The 25,309-nt window shown below is 41.1% G+C and overlaps 2 protein-coding genes across 5 annotated transcripts in view; both read left to right on the forward strand.

The window, feature by feature from the left end:
- The window catches only part of LOC117777400 (hemicentin-1-like), a 1,765,934-nt gene that overhangs the window by 771,738 nt on the left and 968,887 nt on the right, over positions 1-25,309 (forward strand). The window lies entirely within an intron of this gene.
- Positions 1-25,309, forward strand: part of LOC117777415 (mannosyl-oligosaccharide 1,2-alpha-mannosidase IA) — a 169,447-nt gene that overhangs the window by 66,863 nt on the left and 77,275 nt on the right. For all 4 annotated transcript variants that reach the window (XR_004616602.1, XR_004616603.1, XM_034612195.1 and 1 more), the window contains exon 2: positions 9,007-9,103. Coding sequence is in view for 2 of the 4 variants with exons in the window: in XM_034612195.1 (XP_034468086.1) it covers positions 9,007-9,103 (97 nt within the window). In the remaining 2 variants the exon portion in view is untranslated. The remainder of the gene's footprint in view (positions 1-9,006; positions 9,104-25,309) is intronic.

Below are 25,309 nucleotides of genomic sequence, written 5' to 3' on the forward strand. Positions count from 1 at the left end.
AGTTACTGCGCCGTAAAAGTTCTGTGAACCTGCCACAATGTCACCAAGTCTCTGTGCCGTCCTGAAGTCTTAAATACGATTCGGATTTTAACTTCCTTGAGGGGAGAGTTGAAGCCAAAGTCTGGTCTGCTCCCGACACCATTGTCACATCTCCTTTTTCTCCCCATTGCTCATCATCCGCAGGCTCTGCTGGGGCCGTTTAGGGCAGGTTAATACTCCAGGTCCACCTCCATAACAATTCAAGACCCGGGTCCAGATATTTTAATGGGCTCCTTGTGGCGATTCCCCCTCTCTTGGAATGAATCTTTCATGGCGCTCTGGAACTCGCACAACCCACCAGTGGCAAGCGCTTAGGAGACGACTTGGCACAGGCCACATATCTCTCTCCTAATGATCGGTTCTGGAGAGAGCGGTGAGGACACCTGCCAGAGAGAGAGGGGTCCAGGAAAGATGTATGTGCACATTTTGTACAAACAGCATAGGTGAATTTGCATCGTGAAGACGAGAACTGATTTTGATTTGACTAGATTACAAGTTTTATATGTGATTAGACATTATTCTGTTATTTTATGAAGTTGTTACAAATTGCTGGCTTGAAGAAAACACATCAGAGAATAACATCATTTAAACGTTCTCGATGGAAACCTGAAGAACTGAAGCTTACGGCAGGAATCCAAGCATCCTCATCAGATTTACTCAGATTGTGTCTTGCAGATGGGGGGAAGCATCTTTGAGTGTACTGAGCCTTGCTGACTCAAATATTCTTAATTACAAGGACTATAAGCACATATTCTAATCAGGGATCTGTTGTGATTTTTGGTGTCGGCTTGCTTTGCATATTTTGTAGCTTTTGTGAAAACTCCTCCAAATGACTGCACAGTAATTTTTGGAACAAGGAGCGAGCTGTATTTCAAGACAACTGGTATTTTTTGCAGCACTTTAACTGCTCTGCTGATCAGCCCGTGTTGATACCACACATTCATTAATTCCATGCATGAATGATCTGCAGCTCAGTGCCGCCCGGCTGTCCAACCTGGGCTATTGTGTTGGGATTGGCTTGTAAGTGACCACCAGTGTGGTGCTGACTCAGGATGAGACCTACAATGCTCAATGACCATGAATGGGCTGTTAATAGGCAGGAAATGACTGTGCTCTAGGACTCGTGTTTAGTACTGGAAGCAGGAGGAAATGTGTAAGTATTTGTGTTGGCGGTGGAGTTGGAAAGATTTAAGGTGGGAAGTTCAGGGGGAAACAGTGGGAAAGCTGATTCTGTGTTTCCGCTGCCAAAGGTCCCCTTGGTTTCATGTGATGACACAGCACCTCGTTAATGCAGCAGCGTCTCAGGGCTGCCATGCCGGGATGCTGGGTGTGATTTATTATCCCAGATCCACCCAAAGCCTCCTCAGATTAAAGGGACGCCTCATGGAACCAAATATAACATCTGCATTAGAGAACGTGCAGGGTGGGAAGGTGTCAGCAGCTTTGACGGGCTTTCTGTGTTGTTTTAGCTTGGGAAGATGTGCTGCATTTTTTACTTTGATGTCAGTCAGTGTTTTACAGTGAGTTTGGGATCTCACATGAAACAGAGAAGCATATTAAATACAGGATTCCTAAGTGTTCTCAAACTTAATGCACTTTAAGAAGTTGTCTGCACTGCATCCGTCATGATCCATCGTCTGCTCTGCATGTTTTATTTCAATCTGTGCTCATTAAATGCAGCCACCCACCACGTGTTGTACTGTATATATCATCTTCTGTTCTATCTTACACATATTTGTTATGTTTCTTTTGTAAAATTTGGCTCCATACTTTATTTTACTATATTTTTTAGTTCCTGAGCATTGTCCCTGTCATGTAAAAACAACTGAGTCACTAAATCGTCCCAGTTGGAAAGAAACTAGGGATGAAATTGATTGACTGAAAACAGTGAAATATTCAAAAGCTTACTGATAGATGGCAAACTGTTTCATTCAACCCTGATATCAGATGTGATGTGGAAGTGATTAAGGCTGAGTGCTTTTTGAAATAGCTGCCCCTGCTGTTGTATAGTTTGTTTTCACAGCAACAAACCTCAACGTCTCATATTGTGATTGCCTTTTTTATTACAACCAAACTTGTGCAATTCGTTTATGAGGTCTTAGATAAAGCATGTTGACTTGCAGGAGCTGTTTTTCTTTTCATCTTTAGTAGGCTGCTGGAATCAGAATTATGTTTTTTGACATGATGGATGGAAATGTGGAAACTTACTGTGCGGAGATGGGGGGGACGCTTCTGGTCTCATACCTCATACTGTTTGATGGATGGATGTTGTCTGAAGTTCCAGACGGTACCATAAGTGTGTACACTTTCAACATGGATGGTCCCAGTGGGAATCAAACTCCTGACTGTGGAAGTATATCGACCTCCTGTGTGGACACTGAGCTCTTCTCCTCCCATTTTTCAAACACGAAAAACAAAACAAAAGTCTGAAATATTCCCAGAGGGCTTTACTTCATGGTTTTATTTTATTGGAGTTTTGATTCCAGCATCTGCCAGCACAAAATGATCCAGCTTTATTGTTGTATAGTAAACCATGTTTGAAGCTCGACTGTGGATCAACACAATGTGAATTCCCACCTTGCTCAGTTTGGAAGCAGCTTAATTAGCAAGATGCTGCACATGTGTTGTCTTTACAGCATCAGTAAAGGTGTTGGGTTCGGTAATGATGGAAAGTGGTGATGTTGTTCTCTCTTGTTGTTTGAACGTAGAGGTTTAAAACACAGGCAAACTTCTTCACCGAAACCTCAGCAAGTAAGAATGCCATTTATATAATGGTGCTAATAAATCCATTGAGTTTAAGATACTTTAGAATCAGGTTTATGAAATATAAATTGTGTTATTGAGGTCAAATTGCTCATTTTAAGGGATTCACCATGTTGAGTGCAGCATCTTAAGCTCACAACCTTATTTTCATGAGCTTCTTGTTCCAAAAAAGATGACGTCCGTGTAATTATTCATTGACATGATATGAATCTTTGGTTGTGAAGATGCCATCTCTGACAGTGACAGAGACACTTTGTTGTTTTTCTTAGAAGTGCAGAAACACTTGGTTCGTGTTTGTACTGTGCTGTGACAGTGGCAGGTTTTTTCCCTCACAAAGTATCTTTGACACGAAGCTGGTGTGCATGGTGTGAACAGCCATGTTTAATTTATGCCTGTTATCAAGTTAATTAGTTACAGAGTTACAGCAAAACAGCAGCGATGCTCAGCACCAGTTCAAAATCAAAAGCTTCAGCAGAGTGTTTTATACATTGCATTTCTAATGGTTTTGGTCAGTGTTTACTGGTGTCAAAACTCAGTAAACCTGTACCACCACAACCCCATCAGCCATCCCGATGTTTCGCCGTACTATCACCACATGCCAAATCTTTATTAAAAAGTACATGATAAATATGAGGCTGTATTTAAGTGGACTGGCTGTGAGCTGTCACACAGATTTCTTTGAGGAAACCCACACAGCTCCAGAATGTGGTGATATCAGGACTGTTGCTGTGCCTGACGCTCTAATTAGTCATAAGCTACAAATTGTGCAGCTCAACAGTTTGTGTGTGTGTGTGTGTGTGTGTGTGTGTGTGTGTGTGTGTGTGTGTGTGTGTGTGTGTGTGTGTGTGTGTGTGTGTGTGTGTGTGTGTGTGTGTGTGTGTGTGTGTGTGTGTGTGTGTGTGTGTGTGTGTGTCTGCCTCTCCTGAGCCACGAGGGTCCGAGCCCGTCTCTCAGAACTGTGTTTACAATGAAGCAGCGCACTGATCTCACATCAGCTAATTAGCTACAAGCACAGTGAATGGGAATTCTCATGGCAGTTTACCATATCTGGAATTCATTATGTTCCCTTACTTTTCTGCTATTTTTCTGCAAACTATCCACATTTTTAGTCAGATTCATTAAAGCTGTAAAGCCAATAAACAGAACAGAGATTGTCATCACAGGAAGCCGATCCTGAGCTGCCACTGAACGGGATGCAGCACAGCATGTCTTCTCAGGGAACAGATCCTGCGTGAGTCCAAAAGTATAGATGTCAGATGCAGAGCACCAACTCTTAAGTCATGAGGGAAAAACCACAGTGTCATGTTCTTTGAGATTCACTCCATGGGGAAATCTCCCTTGAATTTGGTTTTGGCAGTCATTTCATTTTGTTTGGGAAGCACCTAGTCAGACTATTCAAATAATAGCACATGTTCCATTCAGAAGACTGGAATCTCCGTCTCAGCTCTGGATCCAGACCTTTCCTGGCAGCAGCATCTCATTTTACTGTCTTTCCCTCTGTGACGCACGTTTTTTTGTTTTTTTAGCTTAGAGACATTTCTTCATCATATCTTTGCTGTTTGCCAAATAGTTGTTTGCCAGTGTGTCGTCCATTGGAATTGTTAAACATGGACCTTGTTGGATAAGTCTTTGCCGTGATGGATAACATGAGCTTTAAAACACCCTCTAGTGTCTCTCCTGCCTGGTCTGCCAGTGTAATGATTCTGCAAATCCACAGTTTGAGTCATGACTGTATGTTGCGAGGTGGATTAGAGAAATGTTCCCTCTGCTGAGTTCAATATATTTCATTAGGGTTAATATTAGCCTTGAGCAAATTTAGCTAGCCCTACAGGTGTGATCTAATCTGTCACTAAACCGGTAATATAAGTTTATTGTGTGATACATCTGTTTGTACATCTTGCCCTAACTTTAAAGGTTTAGTTTTTGGGATGTAGTGGCATCTAATGGTCAAGTTGTATATTGCAACCAGCTGAATACTTCTCACATCGCAATCCGTTTTCAAATGTGAAGGAGAACCTATGGTGGCCTTCAGGTCACATAATGCCTTCTCTAGATCCAATACTTGGCTTTACACTAGACACCTCATGGAAGAAGACCCCTCCAAATACAGAGGGCTCATTCTAACAAAAACACAATTATTCTTAATTTGAGCTGATGATATTCAAAAGGAACACATAACTGAATATAAATCTGCCATAATCATTCACACTAGACACTTGAAATAGAGTAACAATTCTCATTTACATGTGTTAAAGTGTTAATTGTGTAATGATATTTAACACATATTTAAGGGCTCAGGAGGCTGCATCTGCAGTGGTGGTGGTCGGGTTACTGCAGTTTCATTCTTCAGTCTCTGTTACAGAATCATTGCGGCACTACTCCAGTATTTGTCCGTCAAAAAGTGACCAACTGGCTTCCACCTTGAGATGCTGCACCTGTCACTACCAGCAATCCCCTTCTCCCACCCGTTCTTTCAAGGCTTTTCACAAATTTACATAACAGCCCCTCTCGCAGCCATTGGCAATCTGTGCCGATGCACCTTTGGAGAGTTTCAGTTTGTGCTAATAGGAGGCAGCAGATGTGCATCCAACAGACTGAGAAACACAAAGAGTGGTTGATGAGAGCCTTGAGTTTTGAAAACACACCGATCCATCACAAAGAAATACCTTTGTCCTTGGAGTGCGAACGAGGCAGATACACATATTCAGTCGAACAGAACAGGTTCATATTACACAGCCAAAGTTTGCTTCTCATGCTATACTTTGTGATTTCAGCCACTTTATTATTGATGAAGCGTTTGATAAAGGTCGTGTTTCCTGCTGTGACTTTGAGTTTTCTGCCTTGAGAGTCAAACTATGGCTCTGAACAGGAAACCCTGCTGACCACTTCAGGGCCCACGCTGGTTCAGAAAGACAGGCCGAGCATTGAAATAATACCGGTGTGATGTCCTTGTGATGTTTTACAACCTTACATGGAAGCAATGGAAGATTTCCAGATAACAAAAGTATAGCAGTTATTATCCCTTTTAGAGAGTTGATGTGGAAAGTTTTATTTTGGCAAAAAACAGCTAAATATTTCTATGCTACAGTGTGCGTCACTTAAATGATCTGGCTGGTGTTGAACGACCAGCAGTGCGCGACCTTTTAACCTACAGTCTTAGTATTGAATATTGTACGTCTGGTCAATCCCTGATTCATTTTAATCACTGGCTCTGTATTCAGTTCATCGATCTTTTCCTCCCAACAACCAGCCAATTATTTCAACCAAAGAACAGTCGGTGTCCTGTCAGATCATGTCGGCAGTTTTTGTTCCCCTGAAAACGAGTCATTCATCCAGCTGCTCTATTGGAGAAGCAGCTTTAGCAGTGGTATCCTCAAATACGGCTACAGCTATTGATTAGCGCTCTGTGTGTTTGTGTGTGTTTGTGTGTGTTGTGGTGGTGATGGGTCGGTATACCAGCAATCCTACAGCTATGTGACCTCACTCCTCCCACACTTTGACCCTCCGCAGCTCACACACGAGCAGCGATGTGAAAACACAATGCCAGATATTTGTTTCCCTCCACTGGAATGAAAACTTCCCTAATGTGTCACGGAAGAAAGCTGTAACAGATGTTACAGCTTTCTTCTACATTTTTACATGGAAGTTAAGACTAACTTGTAGACGAGGAGATGACGATTGAATACATAGATTAAACAAAGACTATAAAAATATTACTCTAAAACGGATTTAATCATTAGTTTCAATACCAACGGCAATAAATGCATCTCTTAGCCTGTTTTAGCATCAGATCAAAGCTGATTAATGCTGCCATTTCTTTCTTTGATGATGCTCTTAAAGTCCCGGTTCCCTGGCAGGTTTCATCATAACATTATATATTTATTTCCTTGGTTTGCATAGAACGGTTTTCAGTTTGTAACGTTATTTAAAAGAAGCTGAGAGGGACATAGAGTTCTAACATTTCCCCAATCCCAAGTTTTATGCGAACACTTTTCCCTATTAGTTTTATTCTTTTTCTTTCAAAGCAGCTGGGGGGGAGTGAGACGTTATAAAAGATGGAGTAAGTTTCAAATGAGACCGAAGACATTTTCAGGTTTTCATCCTGCCAGACAGAACGTTCAGTCAGGACGCAGTCAGACTGGCACTGGATATTTTTGTTCTCTCCGCTCTTTCAGAGGAAAATAATTACCTTTGTGAACATATTTCCATCTCAAGATCCTTTGATGCTTTGCCCTTTAATCGTATTTTGTGCTTGTTTTTTACATTAATTCAGTAAACAAGATTCATATTTGTTTGTGTTAATGGGGGAAAACGCTGTTAGAAAGCTGTTTACTGGGTTCTCAGATTCGCCGCCATACTCTGGATAAAGAAAAAAACTACAAAAGAAAACAACAAAGGTGGCGCTAATGCAGATTATGTTTTATCTTCTGATCTACAAATGTTTTTCCGTACATAATGCTTTTATGTGTGGTGCAGCGCAAATGCGAAATCACAACTTAAACTGGCATAGTAGCTTCAAAATTATTTAATGGCACATAATTCACTGTAATCAAAGCTGCGCTCTCTGACCTGTAGTCGTGGGTTTAGCGACTTGAAGCACAGTTAGTCTTTTTATAGGAAACTAGGGTTGTTCTAGTGTGAGAAAGGGCTCCAGCTTTGTACTATTTGAGGTGTCTGTAATGAGCTTCTTAGGCTGAGAAGATTTTCAGCTGGAGGCCTCGTCGCAGGTAATCGGATTCGTGTTGTGTTTTTTTTTTTCCTCACAGGCTTATCTGAGCCTACCTCTGGAGAGCGAGGAGTCTCTTGTAGCAATAATAGAGATGACATCGTGTTACCGTGAAATCCAGGGAGGGAAAAATCTAATTCGGGTCTCTCTGTCCATCTTACGGCAGATTGTACCGAGGGAACCGGCTTTTCTGTGTTTGTTTTATTTTGCCAAAGACAAAGGAATTTAATGAAGTTGTCTTTGCCGACAGAACTTGATTCAAATATACATGTATACTCACAGCTGCATTACTTTTTAAAGGTTTATTTCACTTCATTGTTCATTTGTACACACACACACACACACACACACACACACACACACACACACACACACACACACACACACACACACACACACACACACACACACACATCGTTCACACTGTGAAAACAAAACCATCCCCTCTGTCACTGCTGGTAATTGGCACATAATGTAATATTCTGACTTTCAGGAGCTTATGAGCCAATAGTAGCTGTACTAGTACACTGCTTTCTGACTGAAGAAACTAAAGTCTGCTCTTCAAGGCAATAATATTATGTTCACTGGAGCAGGGGTAATCAGTAAAATAGGTCCCGATAGAGAAAATCTCCTCAAGAACAAGAGTGGAACAGCAGATTATCTCACTAGCGCTGTGATTCAGTACAATATATTTATGTATTTTGAAAAAATTGTTATATCAACATTTGTGTGTTCAACGACTATTTGACAAATTAAAGAAAGTACACTGCGATAATATTTTGATGATATTTATTCTCATTTTTCACATTCAACTGGAGAGATTTTTCAAAAGTGCTCTATAAAGAAATGCCATCATCTTTTTCTTGACAGTGACCTCTGCACCCGAGGATGTTTATGACCAATAGTTGTGGGAAAAAATCTACAGTACTATATTCTCTGTTTAGATATTCATGCACTTATTTGAAAGATAACGGCAAACTTCCCCTGACACGCCAAGTTAATTGTAACCGTGTTTCTATAAAGATGTGTCACTCAACTCTGGGCTTCTTAGCTTTTCTTCATCCCTCACTTGCTTGTCTCGCTCCATCACTTTCTTTTCACTGCATCAAAGACAGTTGCCTTCTTCTTTGCAAATTGCATAGATCACTATTTTCATTATCAGGGGGAGGAGAAGAGAGCATCAATTAAAAAAAACGAAACTTTCTTCTCTTGGATGTGGTTTTATCTGCGAGAGTTGCTTTTCATCTGCGGACACATCATTCAATCTTTGATTTGGGAGGAGGAGTAGCTGCAGGGGAAATGTCAATCTTATTGTTTATGTGTGATAATTGCATGTTTGTCCTTAATCCCGTTCTGATCAATAAGCTCTCATTGCCTTCGCCTCGAGCTACAGCAATGTAATTACATCTGGGTTCTGAGGAGGGATGTCTGCCTGTCAGTCGACTGACCGCTGTTCCTCTCCTCTGTTTATGTTGCAGATGATGAAGTTCGCCTGGGACAACTACAAGCTCTACGCCTGGGGCAAGAATGAGCTGCGGCCTCTGACGAGAAACGGCCATATTGGCAACATGTTTGGTGAGTGTGAGCATTTTGATTAAGGGTCTCGGGGTCATAGGTCATTCAGTGGTCTTCCGTTTCTCTCTGGAAGGTTTCGTGCACAAAACTGGAATAAGACTGATTATTTATGGGAAGATATCTTAATTGTGTGAAGTGGAAGAAGCTGCTGATTTCATACATTTTAACGATAACGATTTCTCTTAACATAAATATGCTGTCAGCTTGAATTAGGGGAATGAAGGGATTTAACAATATGGAATTTTGGACTGAACAATTGATTTCCTTTATTATAAGACGTCATCTCAACTAAATAGAATCAGCAGTTTCTTAGTTTGACCGGAATGTCCTCACACAACCGTTTTCAACAAGCTCTGACAGGCTCTGAAGCTTTTTCTGCACGTTCACCAACAGCAAGGAAGAAGTTTATTTGAGGCGCAGGAGTAAATATTTGAGAGTTTGTAAAGTGAGGCTGAGAATCTAAATAACGACGCATCCTCCCCTCAAGGTGAATGAAAGAATGTTGTTTTCCTCGGTACTTTGGAAAAGGATACAGGAGTTCATTACAGCACAAAAACAGCAATTTGTATAGTGCTTTAAGTTACAGTCTACACATCACAAAGAAACTAATCAAGCCAAGTGAGGAAAAACAAACCATGCAGACTGCTCTTTAAGAATCTGCTGGCAATAAAGAAATCACTAAGGCAATATCAACCTTATGTTTGGAGACGCTGTGGAACACTGGTGTATTTTTTTCATAATTAGATATTTCAGATGGTTGTGCATAAGAGCGATGTTTTCATCCAGAGAAGAGCAATAGTGCAGCAGTGTGACGGACACAGTCAGTCAGCTGCATGTTGTGTCTTTCTTACAGACAGTGTCGTTTATATTTTATCTGAGTGGAGCTTGTTTCTCCCACGTTTGGCTCTGTTGCCTTAATTCATACAACTATTGTGATATCAAAGTCATCATAGCTTAAGCGATTCAATAAGCAGAAAGTCGGTTGTAGTGTTTTTCATTAGCTGCACATCTTCAGTGTTTCAGACTGTGGCTCAGACAAGAAAAAAACACATTGTGAGATGTCATCGCTGTATCTGGGAAATTGTGATTAACATTTTTCTTCTATTTTCTAATGTTTTACGCACTCAATGATCAAAGTTGGTAAATAATAATCCTTATTTGCTACAGCTTTGTTTTTGTTGCAATCAGTTTTTTAACAAGTAGATTTTCTTTTGAGAGTCGAGTATTTCCATCACCCAGGCCTGATACTGAATTTCTTCACTGTTGAAAGGAGAAAATAACTAGCATACGAAAACACATTTAAAATACTTTTTCCAGAACCGACAGCCCGACTCAAAACAAACTGTGATGGAGTGAAGCTCTCATCTTCTTTGTCTGTTTTGAACTGTCAGGTGAAAGGTATCAAGTAGCACCTGTTTGCGCCTCAGTGAGCTTTTGTCACCGTAACGCTCTTACCTTTCACTCAGCATGTGAAACCTCGCTACCTGCCAGGCGTGTCACAGTTTCCAACAGCCTCTAATTGGAGCCAGATCCTGAGGGGTCCTCGGGTCCTCTGCAGTGGAGCGTATCAGTCACTTCACACTGCCGAGCCAGAGGGAAATACCACAATAAAGCCCCTTAATAAAAGGTGGATCAGCTCTTAATAAGAATTGGATGGTACTATCCGACTCGGTGCTGTCTCCCATACCTGAGGTCTCCCTCCGACACATCTTGAGGGATTTGGGATTATTAAGGCGATGATGCGAGCAGCCTTGAAATAGTTTGTGGTCTCTTTGCTCCTGTCACTCCCCCGAGGTTGCAGAGGTTTTAGCCAACATGAGTCCTTTTACTCTTTACCTTCTTTATACCATGTGAAGGCTGGTTTGGAGCAGACATTTGGAAGTCTGATCCTCTCTCTGACACTGAAACATTCAATGAGTGAGCTTGTTTTCTTTATTTTCCATTTGTGTCATATCTTAAAGCAACACTCTGTAACTTTTACTGAGCAACAGCGCCCTCTGCAGTAGTCCCTCTCAATGAACTGAAACACAACTGAGTCCTGGATATTACCCATGATCCCCTGCTTCCTGAACCAGAACTGCTGCTGCTGTAACAAACGCACCAAACTCTGTGTGGGATTCTTCATATTTTAAAAGTTTCCTGACCTGATTCTGAAAGTTGAAGCTGCCACTAGCAGTCAGTTCCACACAGATCCTACCTGCTCGCCAAAGTTACGAAGAGCAACAACAGACATTCAGGTTGAGGAGTGCGACCTAGAGCAGCACTACTCTCCCTATTACAAGTCAGTTAACCATCAAACTAACTTTGAAGCTGCTATTTAAAAAAGTTGTAGAGTGTTCTACCATATATCTAATACTTTACTTCAGAGATTGCGGTGATAGAAATATAATTAAAATTGAGGGTTTGAACCAAGCTGTTAATGAGTTTGAGTTAAGGGAATAAGAGGAGTGATGATGTCACACCAAACACACATTTTACTGTCTTGTTTTAAATCACGAAAGAGCAAAATACTGTTATATTATATAGAAAAATATGAATGATATTGTTGATATTTTGTTACAGAAAGTCTACTTTGTTGAATGGTTATTTAATATGCAGTAAGTAACGGCGATCTGTTAGTTTTACCTCAGGTAATGTCTTAAGATGACTTATCACGACATTTTCTACTTGCACCACTTGTGATGTGAGGCGTCATTAGGAGGGAATAACAGCCGAGGACATAAGAAGCTAATGGACTGTACTGTTGTCAGTATTAAAACTTGAGGAATGACGAAGCAGCCTCGATCGTTCCTCAACGTGATGGAGACAGTTGCAGTGATTTGTTTGCGTTAAAGCTGCATTAAGCATTTTCAGTCTGCTGGAGGGCAGAAAGGCTCCAAAACAGACTCGCTGCAATGAGCCTTGATATCAACTCATAAAATTGTTATGGCGGCATATTAGCAAACAATCCCTGTATATTACTTACTGATCCAGTACCAACTGCTTGTGCTTCAGCTCTGGTTTGGTCCGTTTGAGCTGGATTTATCTATAACGAAGAGGTTAGATACATATGGTGTATAGATTTAGACTTGTGTCAAGGTTTTGAATTATATCAAAACTGATTTCAATTGATTATTTATAGAGATCAGAGCCCTGGTTTTTTATTTTGTTTATTTCATGTCTACATCACACTTTGCCTGTCATCAGCCACTCATTTATTTGGACTGTCTGCTACTTTGGGCTATTATAAGTAGACCCAACCCATATATTGGTAAACACAGACTCATCAGCATCCACATTTATCTTTGCCAATATCATTCATTCTAAAGAATAACAATACATTTCCCCCCCAAAAAATAGTTTATTCTCTAAATTCAAGTTCTATATATTTGGTTCTATTTGGGTTTTCTTTTATATTCATCATTATATATAATAAAGTATATAGCCTTAGATAACGACAGCTAAGGAATCATTGACAATTAAAAAAATATATACATTGCTTACCCCTTAACATTTGTATTAGCCCTCAGAAACCCATATAGGTTGGGCTGTACTTATGGTATCTATAGTGTATAGTCACCTTTAAATTTGAGTAATTGCTGGCTATGGTTTTATGTGGAGGGATGAACATGAGAGCCAAAGTTATTCAACCTCACAAAACACGAGTAAAAACTAAATGGTGGGAAGCGTTTCAAATGTGCAGTGAGATGCAAACTGGTGCATTAACTCTCAGTGGGATCAGCAGCGCTCGCAAACCTTTCACATTAGAGGAAATTATTTAAAGCAGCGATATTAGTCAGTGGGGTGCCAAAGTTCTCTCAAATAAAATGCCAGAAATCAGATTGATGTGGTTTCTCAGAGTGCGCTCAGCTACAGTACAGCTAAAATGTGTGTTTGTATTTGTTATGAATCCGTTTTAAATATAAAGTGTTTTTCCCAAAGCAAACATCTCACACTGAGGCCACACTTTTTAAAAATATTTCTGCTGTTAAGGGGACAAAGCTTTCTCCCACTGAATAGTTCAGTCCTCGTCTTCTTGCCACGTCTATCTGTGTCGTGCAGATATCCACTAAACACGGTCCCATAATTCAGATCTAAGCGATAGGCAAACAATAAAGAGCCACAACAGAGCGGGCTATTTGTCTTTGGCAGCACGGCAACGTGTGGGGGAAGGGGAACTACTTCCCTCCACCCTACGGTTAATCCCATCAGCCAATATATAACCATTCATTATAAATCGGGCATCATTTTTTCCTGCTCCCATCCCTCCTTGTTTGTTTCCCAGCGAGCGAGGGGAGTCAGGGGGCGGGAGACAGAAAGGGCATCATGCTAGTGAGTAAATGTCACAGTGTGAAGAGTGGTGTGGGGAAGCCAGGTATGAAATTGGATGCTGTGTTCTTTAATTTAATCCCCAGAATAAACAGAGATGCGGCGTGATTGGATCGACGGTTAGCGTTGTCGTCAGGAGCTTGTCAATATGCCGAGAACCACCAGAACATCCTCGCTGCTCCGCAGCACAAAGCAACACAAACCGAACCGTGGAGAGGAAGAGGCGCGAAGCTTTCCTCCTCAAACAGCTTCTCTGGCACATTTTCACTCGACTGTAATCTTCCTTTGAGTCTTTCCCTCAACCCCCCATTCCTTTCTATTTTTACTGTAATCCCTCTCCTCTCTTCTTTGTCATGACCCTCAAGGCTGAACGCAGCTCCCACTTTACTCTTTACTCTTTCCTCTTAACCATATTTGATACAGTCTTTCTTACATTTCCCCTTTGTCATTTTAAAAGAAGTGTCTTTAGAGCCTATTAAAAGTTTATTTTGCTCCGGGCAATTATAAAGAGAAAACCGGGCTATTTACTGCACTTTCAGCAATTCTGACTTCTTGAAAGATGGCTACAATAAGAGCAATTAACTAGAAAAGTTGAAATAAATAAATATTTTTTGATTTGTGAGGATTATATTAGCATTATTTTTATGTTCAAATATTGTAGTATTGTAAATTCTTGGATTTCTGATGGGTTAAATATCAATCAAGTGTGACAGGAGCTTTTTTCTGGTAGCTTTACCTTTTGTTTCCCTTTGATAAGATTCAATTATTGTCAAATATTAAATCTCCTGGATGATTATGAAATAGAGGAGGGCAAGATGATGAGAGCAGGTCAAGTTCTAGTTTAGCAGGACTGATGAATACATTTGCTTCATCTCATTAGAGCCAAATTTTATAGAAATTCATGAACTCGGTGCCACAGAGGAGCAGTTGTCACTATCTTCTGTATTCTCAGTACCTCTAAGCATTAATGATATGAGTTAGGAGTTTAAATGCAAAGGCTAATTGAAGCTCAATTCTATTCATTAATGATAACTTGACCTTGTAGGAGAAGTCAATCCTTCTAATGATTAATATACAAAAGTACGTGGTTAACTCAGTTTGCAGAATGTTAATATCATTATGAATTTGTGAATATGTTATGTTTAATTTGCTCATTATAAACTTCATCAATATATTGATTTTCAAGCTTGAGAGCGGGATCATCTGTGACCCAAGTGGATTTTGTCTTTGCGTAGTTTAGTATTAATTATATCATATTTACATGTGTAAATAACTTTACGTATTAGCTTCAATATTTGGTGCGGATGTTATCAGCAGTTTTCACCGGGACTGAGCTTAATCTCCAGAGGGTCAACTGGATGATGTGTGAGACGTCTCGTGTGCTGCTCTCGACTCTCTGCAATAATACATCTCTAAGAAGGAACAAACGTTTATAATGGGGATGACGCGTCTTCACTTCCATCATATAGGTGTTGCCATCTTGAGCTTCTGAGCTCATTTGGAGCCAGAATCTGGGCAGTAATTATCATGGTGTGGAGCTGCAGTATCAAAGTCCCACCTGTACATGGGTTCGACCAATCATGACTCAGTTTTAGCTGTCAATAATGACGTTTCACTCCGTTTTTATAGGAACATCAGAAACATGAGCACTTGAACATACATCAGTGTTATAACGAAAACCTAAAATGACATTGAAAAATGCAATCAACCTGAACTTTTTGATTTTACTCTGGCCCATGTCCCATCCATTAATATGGAGGAGGTTGGTTTTGTGACTGTTACTGCAGCCAGCCACCAGGGTGTGGATATTGAGCTGAAACTCACAAAACATGTATAACTGAGTTGAGCAGCAAATTCAGAGGATTTTTCTCTTTAGGTAATAATGATTAGAGACCACTCGCACACTGTCACTGTAAAAAAATACAGATTAAAGCCACTGAAAGAATTAATATCTGGAGGAGAACACCTCACTTCTTACAGAGCTGCAGAACTTACTGGCGTTAAGCTGTATCTTCTGCTTCTTACCTTTTTTGTTGTTCTTTCAACCTGTCATCTCTTTACCCGGATTAATTCCTACTCTCTCTTTTGTTTACTCCTTTTTTTATGGCTCTACTAAAAAAACGTTTTCTGTCAGCGAGATCAAGAGAGGTGGCTTTTTGCCATCATGCATCATGTGGAGGCAGATGACGGGCAGCGAGGTGTGACAGGGTGAGGCTCTCTTTATAGCGCGGAGCAAAGGAAGAGGTGATGATGTTGAGAGCTTTTAATGATTTCAGGCTTTTGAAAAAGACTTAACTCACATATGTAGATATGAGCAGATTTAAAATGAGTGTGGGAAAATGATGCAAAGTCGTTTTGGGACACTAGTTTAACCGTAAGACTTGCAAACCTAAGCCCTCAGTGCAGTGAATCATTTTCAATGTTTGGCTCCCAGAGCTCTCGTGACCTACTTTTATGGTGGAGAGCATTAACTAGAAGTATCAGTGGTGATGGTTCTGTTTCCCCAGCTTATCTCAGAGCACGACAGCATGACGCCCTCAGCCTTGAATTTAAATGATGTTTAACACCAACCGGGCATTATTCTTAAAAGGTTATTTATGGTACATAAAAGTACTACACATCTACGATTCTCCACCAGAAGATGCTAATCCTGAATTTAAAACCTCTCCTCCAGGCCAGCAAATGAATTTAAGCAATGCCAGTCTTGAAAAGAGTTGTCCTGCTTTCAGTATAATTGAATACTCTGCTTTCCTTTAATTAAACTGTGTTATTGCCACTTGGTGATATGTTTCTGTCCATTTCCTCTTGACTGAATATACGAATCACCATGTAACTGGAAGTGAATCAGGCCGGACAAATTGTTTATGGTTTTAATCTTTTGTCATCACAGAGCTATAAGCGAGGCTGTTTTCTCTAATCTGAACGGAAAGCCGATTCAGTAAAACTCCATTGTAAAGAAGGAGGTTTTATCGCTCTTGGTCAGTCTCCAGGATGCATTACTCTTCTTTTTCCTTTGTTGCCAGTCTGGGAAAAGGCTCCAGAATGGGTCTCTTACGTCAACTCTGTCAACCAATTTCGACTCGTTGAAACCTTGAAAGTATTTTCTGTGCCCTTTTGGCTACAACGAGATGTGAGAGGGAGATGAATTCTCCTCATGTGCTAACCTTGCATAAAGTAGTAGCATGAAACTTTCAGAATAGGTGACACAAAACAACTCCTCACCAAGACACACAAATCAAATCCCTCCTTTGTTGTGTCAATGCTCTTCAGAAAAACAAGGTCCCTCTTTCAGTGATGTGAGTCACCATGGACACCATGTTTGGCTTTGCATTTCAAAATCTCTGAAATGCTGCAACGTTGGATAATAATTTGAGAGATGTTTTCAGAATGAACAAGTAGAGCACATACTGTTTCTCTACCAAGGCCCAACAACCCCACACATGGTTGTCTAGTTAAATACAGAAGAAAAAAGGGAAGTGGTTTGATAACCTAAATTATTTATATGTCATAAAACATAGACAATGAAAGTACAATAAACTGTAAAAATAGTATTCGAGTTTGGGATGTGATCAGAATGCCTGTTTGGTTCGGGTTGGACTTGATAACTTTGGACTTGATAACTTTTCTCTTCTCTTACGTCCCAGGCCCCTTCCCTCCCACACGTTTGGCAGGAATCGGTTTCGTAGTTTTTTGGGAAATAAGCTAATTATCTTTCTTTCCAAGAATTAAATGAGAAGATTAGCCCATGTCTGTAAATACGAAGGTAGAACCAATTAGCTTAAGTTAGCATAGAGACTGGAAAGCTCATTAAAGCTGTTTCCAGACATGAACTCCTTAAAGTGTCCAAACAGGAAAAGTTCTGAAGCACCTGACTCGGACATTTGCTTTCTCCCATACGGTCCCTTTTCAGGAAAAATGTCCAGACTTAACTGCACGTGTGAAAACAGCTTGATTCAGATGTTATAATGTGTCTGTGACTTCAGAGGGTCACAGAAAAGGCTACAACAGAAATCGTGCGCTCGCTTCTTATTAGAGCTCTTGCTTGCTATATCACTTTCTGCAGTTTCTCTGGAGCGAGAAGCCGCGCGGCCCCAGAGCCTAAACGCAGGATTAAAGAGATGTTCATCACTCTGTGAACGTCATTACTCTCGTGCCTACATATGTGGGTCACTAACTGAAGTGCACGGCACATTAAATGCCAAGCCAAAACCACAGTCCAACAGATGCTGGGGACGAGGCTTGTGTTTGTAATTAAAAAAATAGAGAGAACATTACACTGGGTGTCACAGCTGCCCCTCCCTCACTCCAGAGGTTTTTCATCAACAATAGAAGTCTGGGTGGCTGTGAAGGGGGATTGGCCACAGGCTGCAATTCACATTTTTGCTCTCCTCCCCTCTGCAACAAGCGAGACTGCCTTAATCTTATGATTATATAACCCGTTGCTTTTTTAAATTTTGTGCCATCCCCCACTTTGCCCTCATTTTTTTCCTTTTCTTTTCCCTCCCTATCCCGAGAGGTGCAATTAAAGAGCATCAGGTCACTGGTTTTTGCTGAGAGCTGTCCTGGAATGCGAAATGAGCCACTTCCAGCAGTTCAGGCTGAACCTCTCACCTCTTCTCTCATCGTGTGCCCGGGGACCATTTAAAACCAGTAGCGTTTATTAGAAAATCCCAAGGGCTCTTCAGATGATGTAAAGCTCTGCCATGTGCTCCTACATGGCGGGGAACAGAGGAGGGGGGAGGAGGAGGGGGGGGGCTTGAAAACTTGATTTAGCTCAGATCAATGGCCTAAATGATGAAGCCCTGTATATTTATTATTTAGTCATCTCTGGCTGTTTTTTTACACGGCAGCTGGTACTTGAGGGTTCTTGGTGAAAGTGATGAGGGATTTTGACCAGTTTCCACTGTCATCATTATTATTATTATCATCTTGCACAGCAAACAAAGCACCAACAGAGCTTCTGAAGATATCTGCTGAGGCAGCTCGTACACAAAGACAACACTCCTTACAGGGAACTCACAACAAACTCATCGCACACACATGCATGTACACAATCACAGGACTAAGTGAGACTCAACCTTGAGCGCCCCTTTCATTTGCAAACTCCTCCTCCTCGTATTATCTAAAGAACATTTTTATTAAAAGCATTCAGCTGGCAAACACTTCCACTAACAATTGCCTGCTCTCTTCTCCGCCCACATATTAGACAGAGCGGAAAGGTTTTTTTCCCCTCATTTGCAATTACCTCACAGCGGGCCCTGCGCCTGGTCTTGAACGCAGCACTGAGGATGTTGCAGGGAGCAGGAGAGAGAGTGGTAACGTCCCTTATCATTGGGGTTAAACGAAGGGCTACGCACACGGTGCCTATCACCCCCTGTCACATTAGAGACGCAGAGTGAAGAGTTGTCACCATCCACCACCCACTCTCGCATTTCTTCCCCATCCATTTCTGTATCCCATGGGCTCCATCATCGGTAGAACTCATCTGTCTCCATAGCGACTGGTGGGTGACAAATCAGGATCTGACCTATCCCCCTTCTGGAGAGCACATCCCGACCCGAGTCGATTTGTTCTGGAGCCGATGAGGCCACATATCAGCCTAGGTGTTTTTGATCTTTCTGTAAATATACCAGTGAAGGATGGGAGATGGTTTACTCATACTGCATTATCAGTAAGATGGGACCAAGACTGGATATATTACAGAATCATAAAGATTAGATAATAATACATTTAGAGAAATAAAAACATATTTTCGCTTGAGTAAAGATGCTATGAAACAATAAAGCATGTATTACTCTAGTTGTAAAATATCTGCAGATGCTATTGGCCTGAGTCTTAAATGGTCTGGGCTGTGGTGCAGGTCTTGTTTGTTGAACAGTGTACGTGGAGTTTGCTCTTTCAAATCTACTGTAGTGTATTTTCAGATATTGAGGGGTACATTGTTAAATCTTCACAAGCAAACATATTAATCCAAAGTCATACATATATCCATATGCAGCATCTTATATTAATACATTCTGCATCCCATAGCTAATATATTCAGGTTCTTATTAAAGTTACATCAGAATTGTCACCAATTATATAAAAGAGATGTTGTTTATTAGTATTTCAAAAAAAGAATGAAACTGTTTTTGAGAGCCTTCCTAAAGATTGTTGAGGCTGAGCCTTGGAGTTTGTACAGTATATGAAAAACAGTCGACAATAAGAACAGATATTTGTTATATCTCTAAGGCGAATTGAAAGTTGAAATTGAACATAGCAACTGTTAAAAGTTAAATATAAATACAATCAAAGGCTATCGGTGATATGAGAATGAATGTCCCCTTTGAGAAGAGCCCGTTATTGGGTAAAGTTATTCTCCCCACGTGTGTACTTGCTAATGTTGGAGCTGGTTCCCACCAGACGTTTCTTCTCATTTCCACCCGGGCTGAGTCATCGGCTGCTGCCGCACACTCAATACTATTCATCCAGTTTTATAGATATATATGTTATAAATGTCTGCATCCTGCGCTTTCTTAGTCTATAGTCTTGTCCTTCTTGTTATATGACTCTATGTTTCTATTAAGACACAGGGAAAAGCTCCAGGTTGCTAAGGGCCTGTGTGGCCATATCCTTGGAAGGGACATTATGAACTATTGATTGCGCCCACGCACAAAGATATTGCAGGAGTCACCTGTTTATAAATTACCAGCACCATTACTGTCAGTCAACATCAAACCTTTATGCCCAGTGGAGAAAACAAATGTAGTTTTTATTCAATCTTTTATGAAATCAGTCAAAATAAACACCAGGGATATGCAGTACATATAGTGTACTTGAGAAAAATGAAATGATCTTGAATTGTGACATAAAGGAGGTCGAGAGCTACTGGAAAAGATGCACTGGAGAACCAGTGAATATGATAATTCACGTAGTAAATAATGAGTCATTTCATTGATTTCAGAAAAAAAACATAAATACAAATAATTTAAAATGAAAATAGGACACTCAGAAGCATATGAATAGGGGCTATAAGACACTGCTTATATATATATCTATATAGATATATATATACACAGATAAATGTGACGGCCGTGTTTTGCTCTCATCAACCTTTTTATTCAGGATAAGTTGGGTAAGTTCCTCCAATGAACTCAGTAAAATTCAGAGATCACAATAAGGAGGCAAATAAATCACCCTAACTGCGATTGCATGCTGGAGCTGTTAAGGTGCAGGCAGATGAGGCACTTGACAGCGAGCCTCTGATAACTCACTCTGGGGGGGGGGCGAACCTGCTGTCGGAGCAGGTTTTGGTCCTGGCTGCACGGAATGACGGTCCTGTGCTGCATCGCTCTGCGTCTGCTGGCACCGCAGCTGCGACAAGTGCCTGGAGATCCCAGCACACGCGAACTGGGCTCAGAGGCATCAGGCTGAGTCACTGATGTCGCAGTGTTGAGATCACAAGTGGTTTTTTATAAGAATCAATTGCTACGGCATCGAGGAAAGATACGAAGGCTATAAGAGAAAAGCGGAGTTTAGAAAAGCAAGTCAAGGAAGCAGAGTTCATGACCTCGACCAATTTGGGATGTTTCATAGTTCTTATGATCTCTCAATCCAAACTGTCACCATCAAGTCATTTCATAACAGAAGACAGGTGGACCTCAAAGTGGAAGCCATCTTTTTTTATTATCCTCGCCACCAAATATCTGCTCTTCCCTTCTCGGATTAGAACAAGTCTCCCTCAGCGGGCATGAACACATCATCAAGCCTCTGCGCAGGGATTATAACCAAAATGATGAAAAAGACTGGTTGCAAAATGTATGATGAAGCAGGAGGATTATAGGGGATTTCACTCTATTCTACTGTAATGATTCAATCGCCGGCTGATGGATACAAGGGCCAAGGTCAAACATACCGCATCCACCCTTCCGTTGTGTTGCTCCACTGCGTTCGTCAGTGTCCCCTCAGTGTTTATGTAATCTGTGCTCACTGATCAGTCTGCAGCGACGACGTGGAGCCCGAGACACTCTGGCGATGACGTCTCTGCAGCGGGAGACATGTCGCTTGGTGTGTAGTAATCAGAGTTTGGCAGTTTTAATCACAAGCGTTCCCTGCCAAGCTTTTAAGCTCATGGAAGCAGATTTTGTTTCATTCACTTGTTTTGGGACTATTAATACCCAGTACTTTTTTTTTTAGCTCTTCCTTATTACAGCCTGTCAACACTCTCAGCCTTAATATTTCACTAAGCCGAAGACTCTCACACTAACTCCTCCTCTAAGTGCTGAGGCAACCACTCGTCTTTTCATTCATAATTCTCGATCCACTGTGACTCATCAGACTCCCAGGCCTCTCTGTGACAATCCACCGTTTGAATTCGGCCTCAGACTCCTTTTCTCTGTCTCCATGCTCATTCATCATTCACCACAAACTCTTCTGTCATTGCCTTACATGTTGCATGAAAACAGACGGTCCTGTTTACATTTCAGAGTATTTTCTTTCTGGATTCCTGACAGACAATAGTTGTTGTCTTGCTGCTTCACACACCAGCAACCCACAGAGCTGAGATCATTTTGTTCCTGCAGTGAACATCATAGCTCGAGCCATTTGGCTCTAGGTGCGGAGCAAAGACTTAACAGCTGCACAGGTTGACCTCTGCTGCCTGCAGTGTCTTTAAAGCTCCTGCGCACATGCACTTTTACCTTTGCACTTTTTGTGTGCATGCTGTACTATCCAGGCCTGCAGAGAAGAAAACAATCTCCTGTTTCATCAGCATGAAGGCGGGGCTCAGGTTCTCCACGCTGCCTCTTTTGGTGGTTAGGAGAGAGGGAGGTGGTGACGAAATGAATAAGTAAAAATGCATGAAATAAATTTCCTCTGTTGTGGTATCCTGCCGCGAGGGTTGTGAAAACTTCAGCACGTACAGTCTGGGCCACACTTCAGAGATGGCGTTGGGGTTGTGAATGGTGCTGACAGCCTCTGGAAACTGAAGAGGGTGACACCGGAAAATAACAGGAGGAAGGGCAGACCAGTGAAATGGAAATTGATATTGAGTGAAGTGGACAAGCGTTTCAACTTGTCTAAATCACATTCCTCCAGGAAATATTCTTCGAAAGTTTGCATCCGCGCCGTAATTGAGTGTGAAATTGCTGCAGTACCTTTCAAAATGCAGTACCTTTCAAGTGGTCTCTAAATGGATTTTTTTTCTGATTGATTAAAAATGTGGCATAGTTCACATCTTTCACTTAATTAAAATCTTCATTTTTTAATGTTCCTGCAGTTTCGTTTAACCACGAATGCCAGAAGCTATGATTATTGCTTTGCTGCCTGATATAACCTGACAAAGTTGAACTGTCCTCTAGACGAATTGCTAACTGGATGAACAAAATAACACATTCATATGAACAAAAAGCGAACACACACACACACGTATAACGTACGTAGCACACACACCTCGCTAACCCCAGGTTCCTCCCCTTCCTTTAAATGCCCGCGGGGCTGCACAAATGATGCGGAGCGGCTGCTCTTTTAAGATGGCTGGTTTAATTTCTCCGGCTGAAGGGTGCTCTTTGTCAACAGGTTATTATAGCTCTCCTAAATTGGCTGGGCTGCGCATCTTTCAGTGCACAACTAGTGAGCCATAAAGCTCTATTCAGATGAGATAAAGTCTGGGAGGCAGGGTGGGAAGCGCTGCCTTGTCTTATCCTCGGTGGAAATCGGAGATTAAATTTGCAAGGTAGATTTCTATCAAGGTTACACGTGGAGCCGGAGACAGAACATTTAATACGTTCTTAAACCTTGCTCACCCATCCTGCAAAAGATTTTTATTAAATTCTGGGGATATTCTTTACTTTTTCTGTTTGTTTACTTTCTGGATTTAAGTTGACCTCACGACCGGCTGAATTCTCGCTGCGGTGCCACGGCTGAGTGTCTTTATCAACAGCCTAATCAGAGCCACTAGCTTTAGCTGTCGTGTCCAATCAGTTTTTGTGGGTTGACGGAGCATCAGATGTATGATCCCCCTCGTAGTGTGTTGGCGTGTCTGTTGATCAATGCAAGAGAGGGGCTTCTGGGAGATGGAAGAGGCGAGGGGTTCAATAACACTGTGTGCGGGGTGTAATCTCATCTGAGAGGCTGTCATATCAGACAGGGCTGCCGCACTGACACGCCACGCACTCCCAGAGTGGCAAATTAGATTCCTGCAATTAGATTGACGTGTGTACCGCTCAAAGTCTGGAGCCCCATCTAATCATCTCTGGACACTGTGCGTTTCACATTTGTTTCTGATTAGATTAATATGTGTAAAGGTGTGTGGATCGACTGCTTAGTCTTTGACACTTTGGTAGTTTATTGATATTCCTTGTTGAAGGCAAATCTCAAATATCATTAGATTATGATTGGCATCTCATTAGCCAGAATGCATCCAAAAATAACTGCACTGAACAGTAGAAAGATGCAGAGTACATACTCTTCTATACCATCCACCCATTGAATCTGCTCCAACATATAACACTTTCTTCCTTTCGTCCACCGCTCCACACAATTCCATTGGTCCAGTGTTTTTTGTGTGTAAGTCTAACTAACAAACAGACAAAAAATGTAATTAATTCAGCAAATTTTGAAAATATGCTTTACTTAAAAATAAACATATTTTAAAATTATGATACTTATGAAAGCTCACAGTAGTTCAGACGTCAATGTGAGTCTGATGCCGTTTTCCTCTGACAAGTATTCAGCAGCTGTCCGGCGCAAACCTACAGAGACCAAACACTGATATTCTTTAAGATAAACGATTCCAGCTGAGGCCTCTGGCTCAGTCTCCTCTTCCTCCCCCCTCCTCGTCAGACCTCATAATGGAAGAAATTCATTTTGGCTCTAATCTGCCTTGATCTATCAATTCTCTCCCCCCTTCCTTTGTCTTGCCAAGCAAGTGCTATGACACTGAAAGGCACAACGCACCATTAGATGTGAGTCCTTTGGTTGGGGGAGTTCAACTGTGTGATTACCGTAATGGTGAAAATGGAGGGAGAGAGCGGGAAGGAGAGAGGGATGTGTGGGGGCGAGATAGGATGAGATCCAATCAGAAATAGTTTCCTCTAATTTTGTCCATGTGGCCCATTCTGGGAACTAACCGGTTGTGCAGTGTGATATATTTTTTTGGTAGTATATGTCCTCACATGCTAAGCAGGAGATTTATCTGCACAGTACTGGTATCCATGGTAGCACAGCAGTCTTATACAGATGTATCCACAGAATAAATGAGTCATCTTAATTTTTCAAACATTCTGTTCTGACTTTTCACAAAATTATCCGCAAAACAGTCCGCTATCATATTACACACGACATCACTGAGGTATTATAGGCACTACTGAAGAGTAGAAGAAAATAGAATAGAACAGAGCAAAAAAAATGTAACTAGGTTTTTCAGTTATTTCATCATATCATAACTGAAAGCTCCAGAAAATTCACCACTGAACGTTTTTGGTGAGATAGTTTCACAACTGCTGTTTCCAAGGTCAGTAATTAAATATCAGCTATAAAGGAAAACCAATATGTCCTCAAAATATAAAATATAAACCCAATAAAAATGGAGATCAGGGATAGCAGGTGTTTAGTCTGTTTATTTACTGTTCTAACAAAATCTAGTCAACAGGACTTTTACTATTAGTTAGTATGGACATCATGTGACTGAAACACATGACGTCATGGGCGGGATGTCACAGAAAGTGTGGGGGGGGGCAAATGTCAATCAGAAGCCTTCCCCCTTGAAATTGGAATCTGTCATAAATTAAACAATGTTCCTAATTGGTATCAAATTATGTTAGCAATGTATTCAATCAACACAACATGCATTAACTTGTTGAAAATGTGTTTTAGTTGTCCCACTTTATCAAATCTGATTGATGATCTGGGACGTTCATA

Source organism: Hippoglossus hippoglossus, chromosome 16, assembly GCF_009819705.1.
Source record: "Hippoglossus hippoglossus isolate fHipHip1 chromosome 16, fHipHip1.pri, whole genome shotgun sequence".
Taxonomy (NCBI): domain Eukaryota; kingdom Metazoa; phylum Chordata; class Actinopteri; order Pleuronectiformes; family Pleuronectidae; genus Hippoglossus; species Hippoglossus hippoglossus.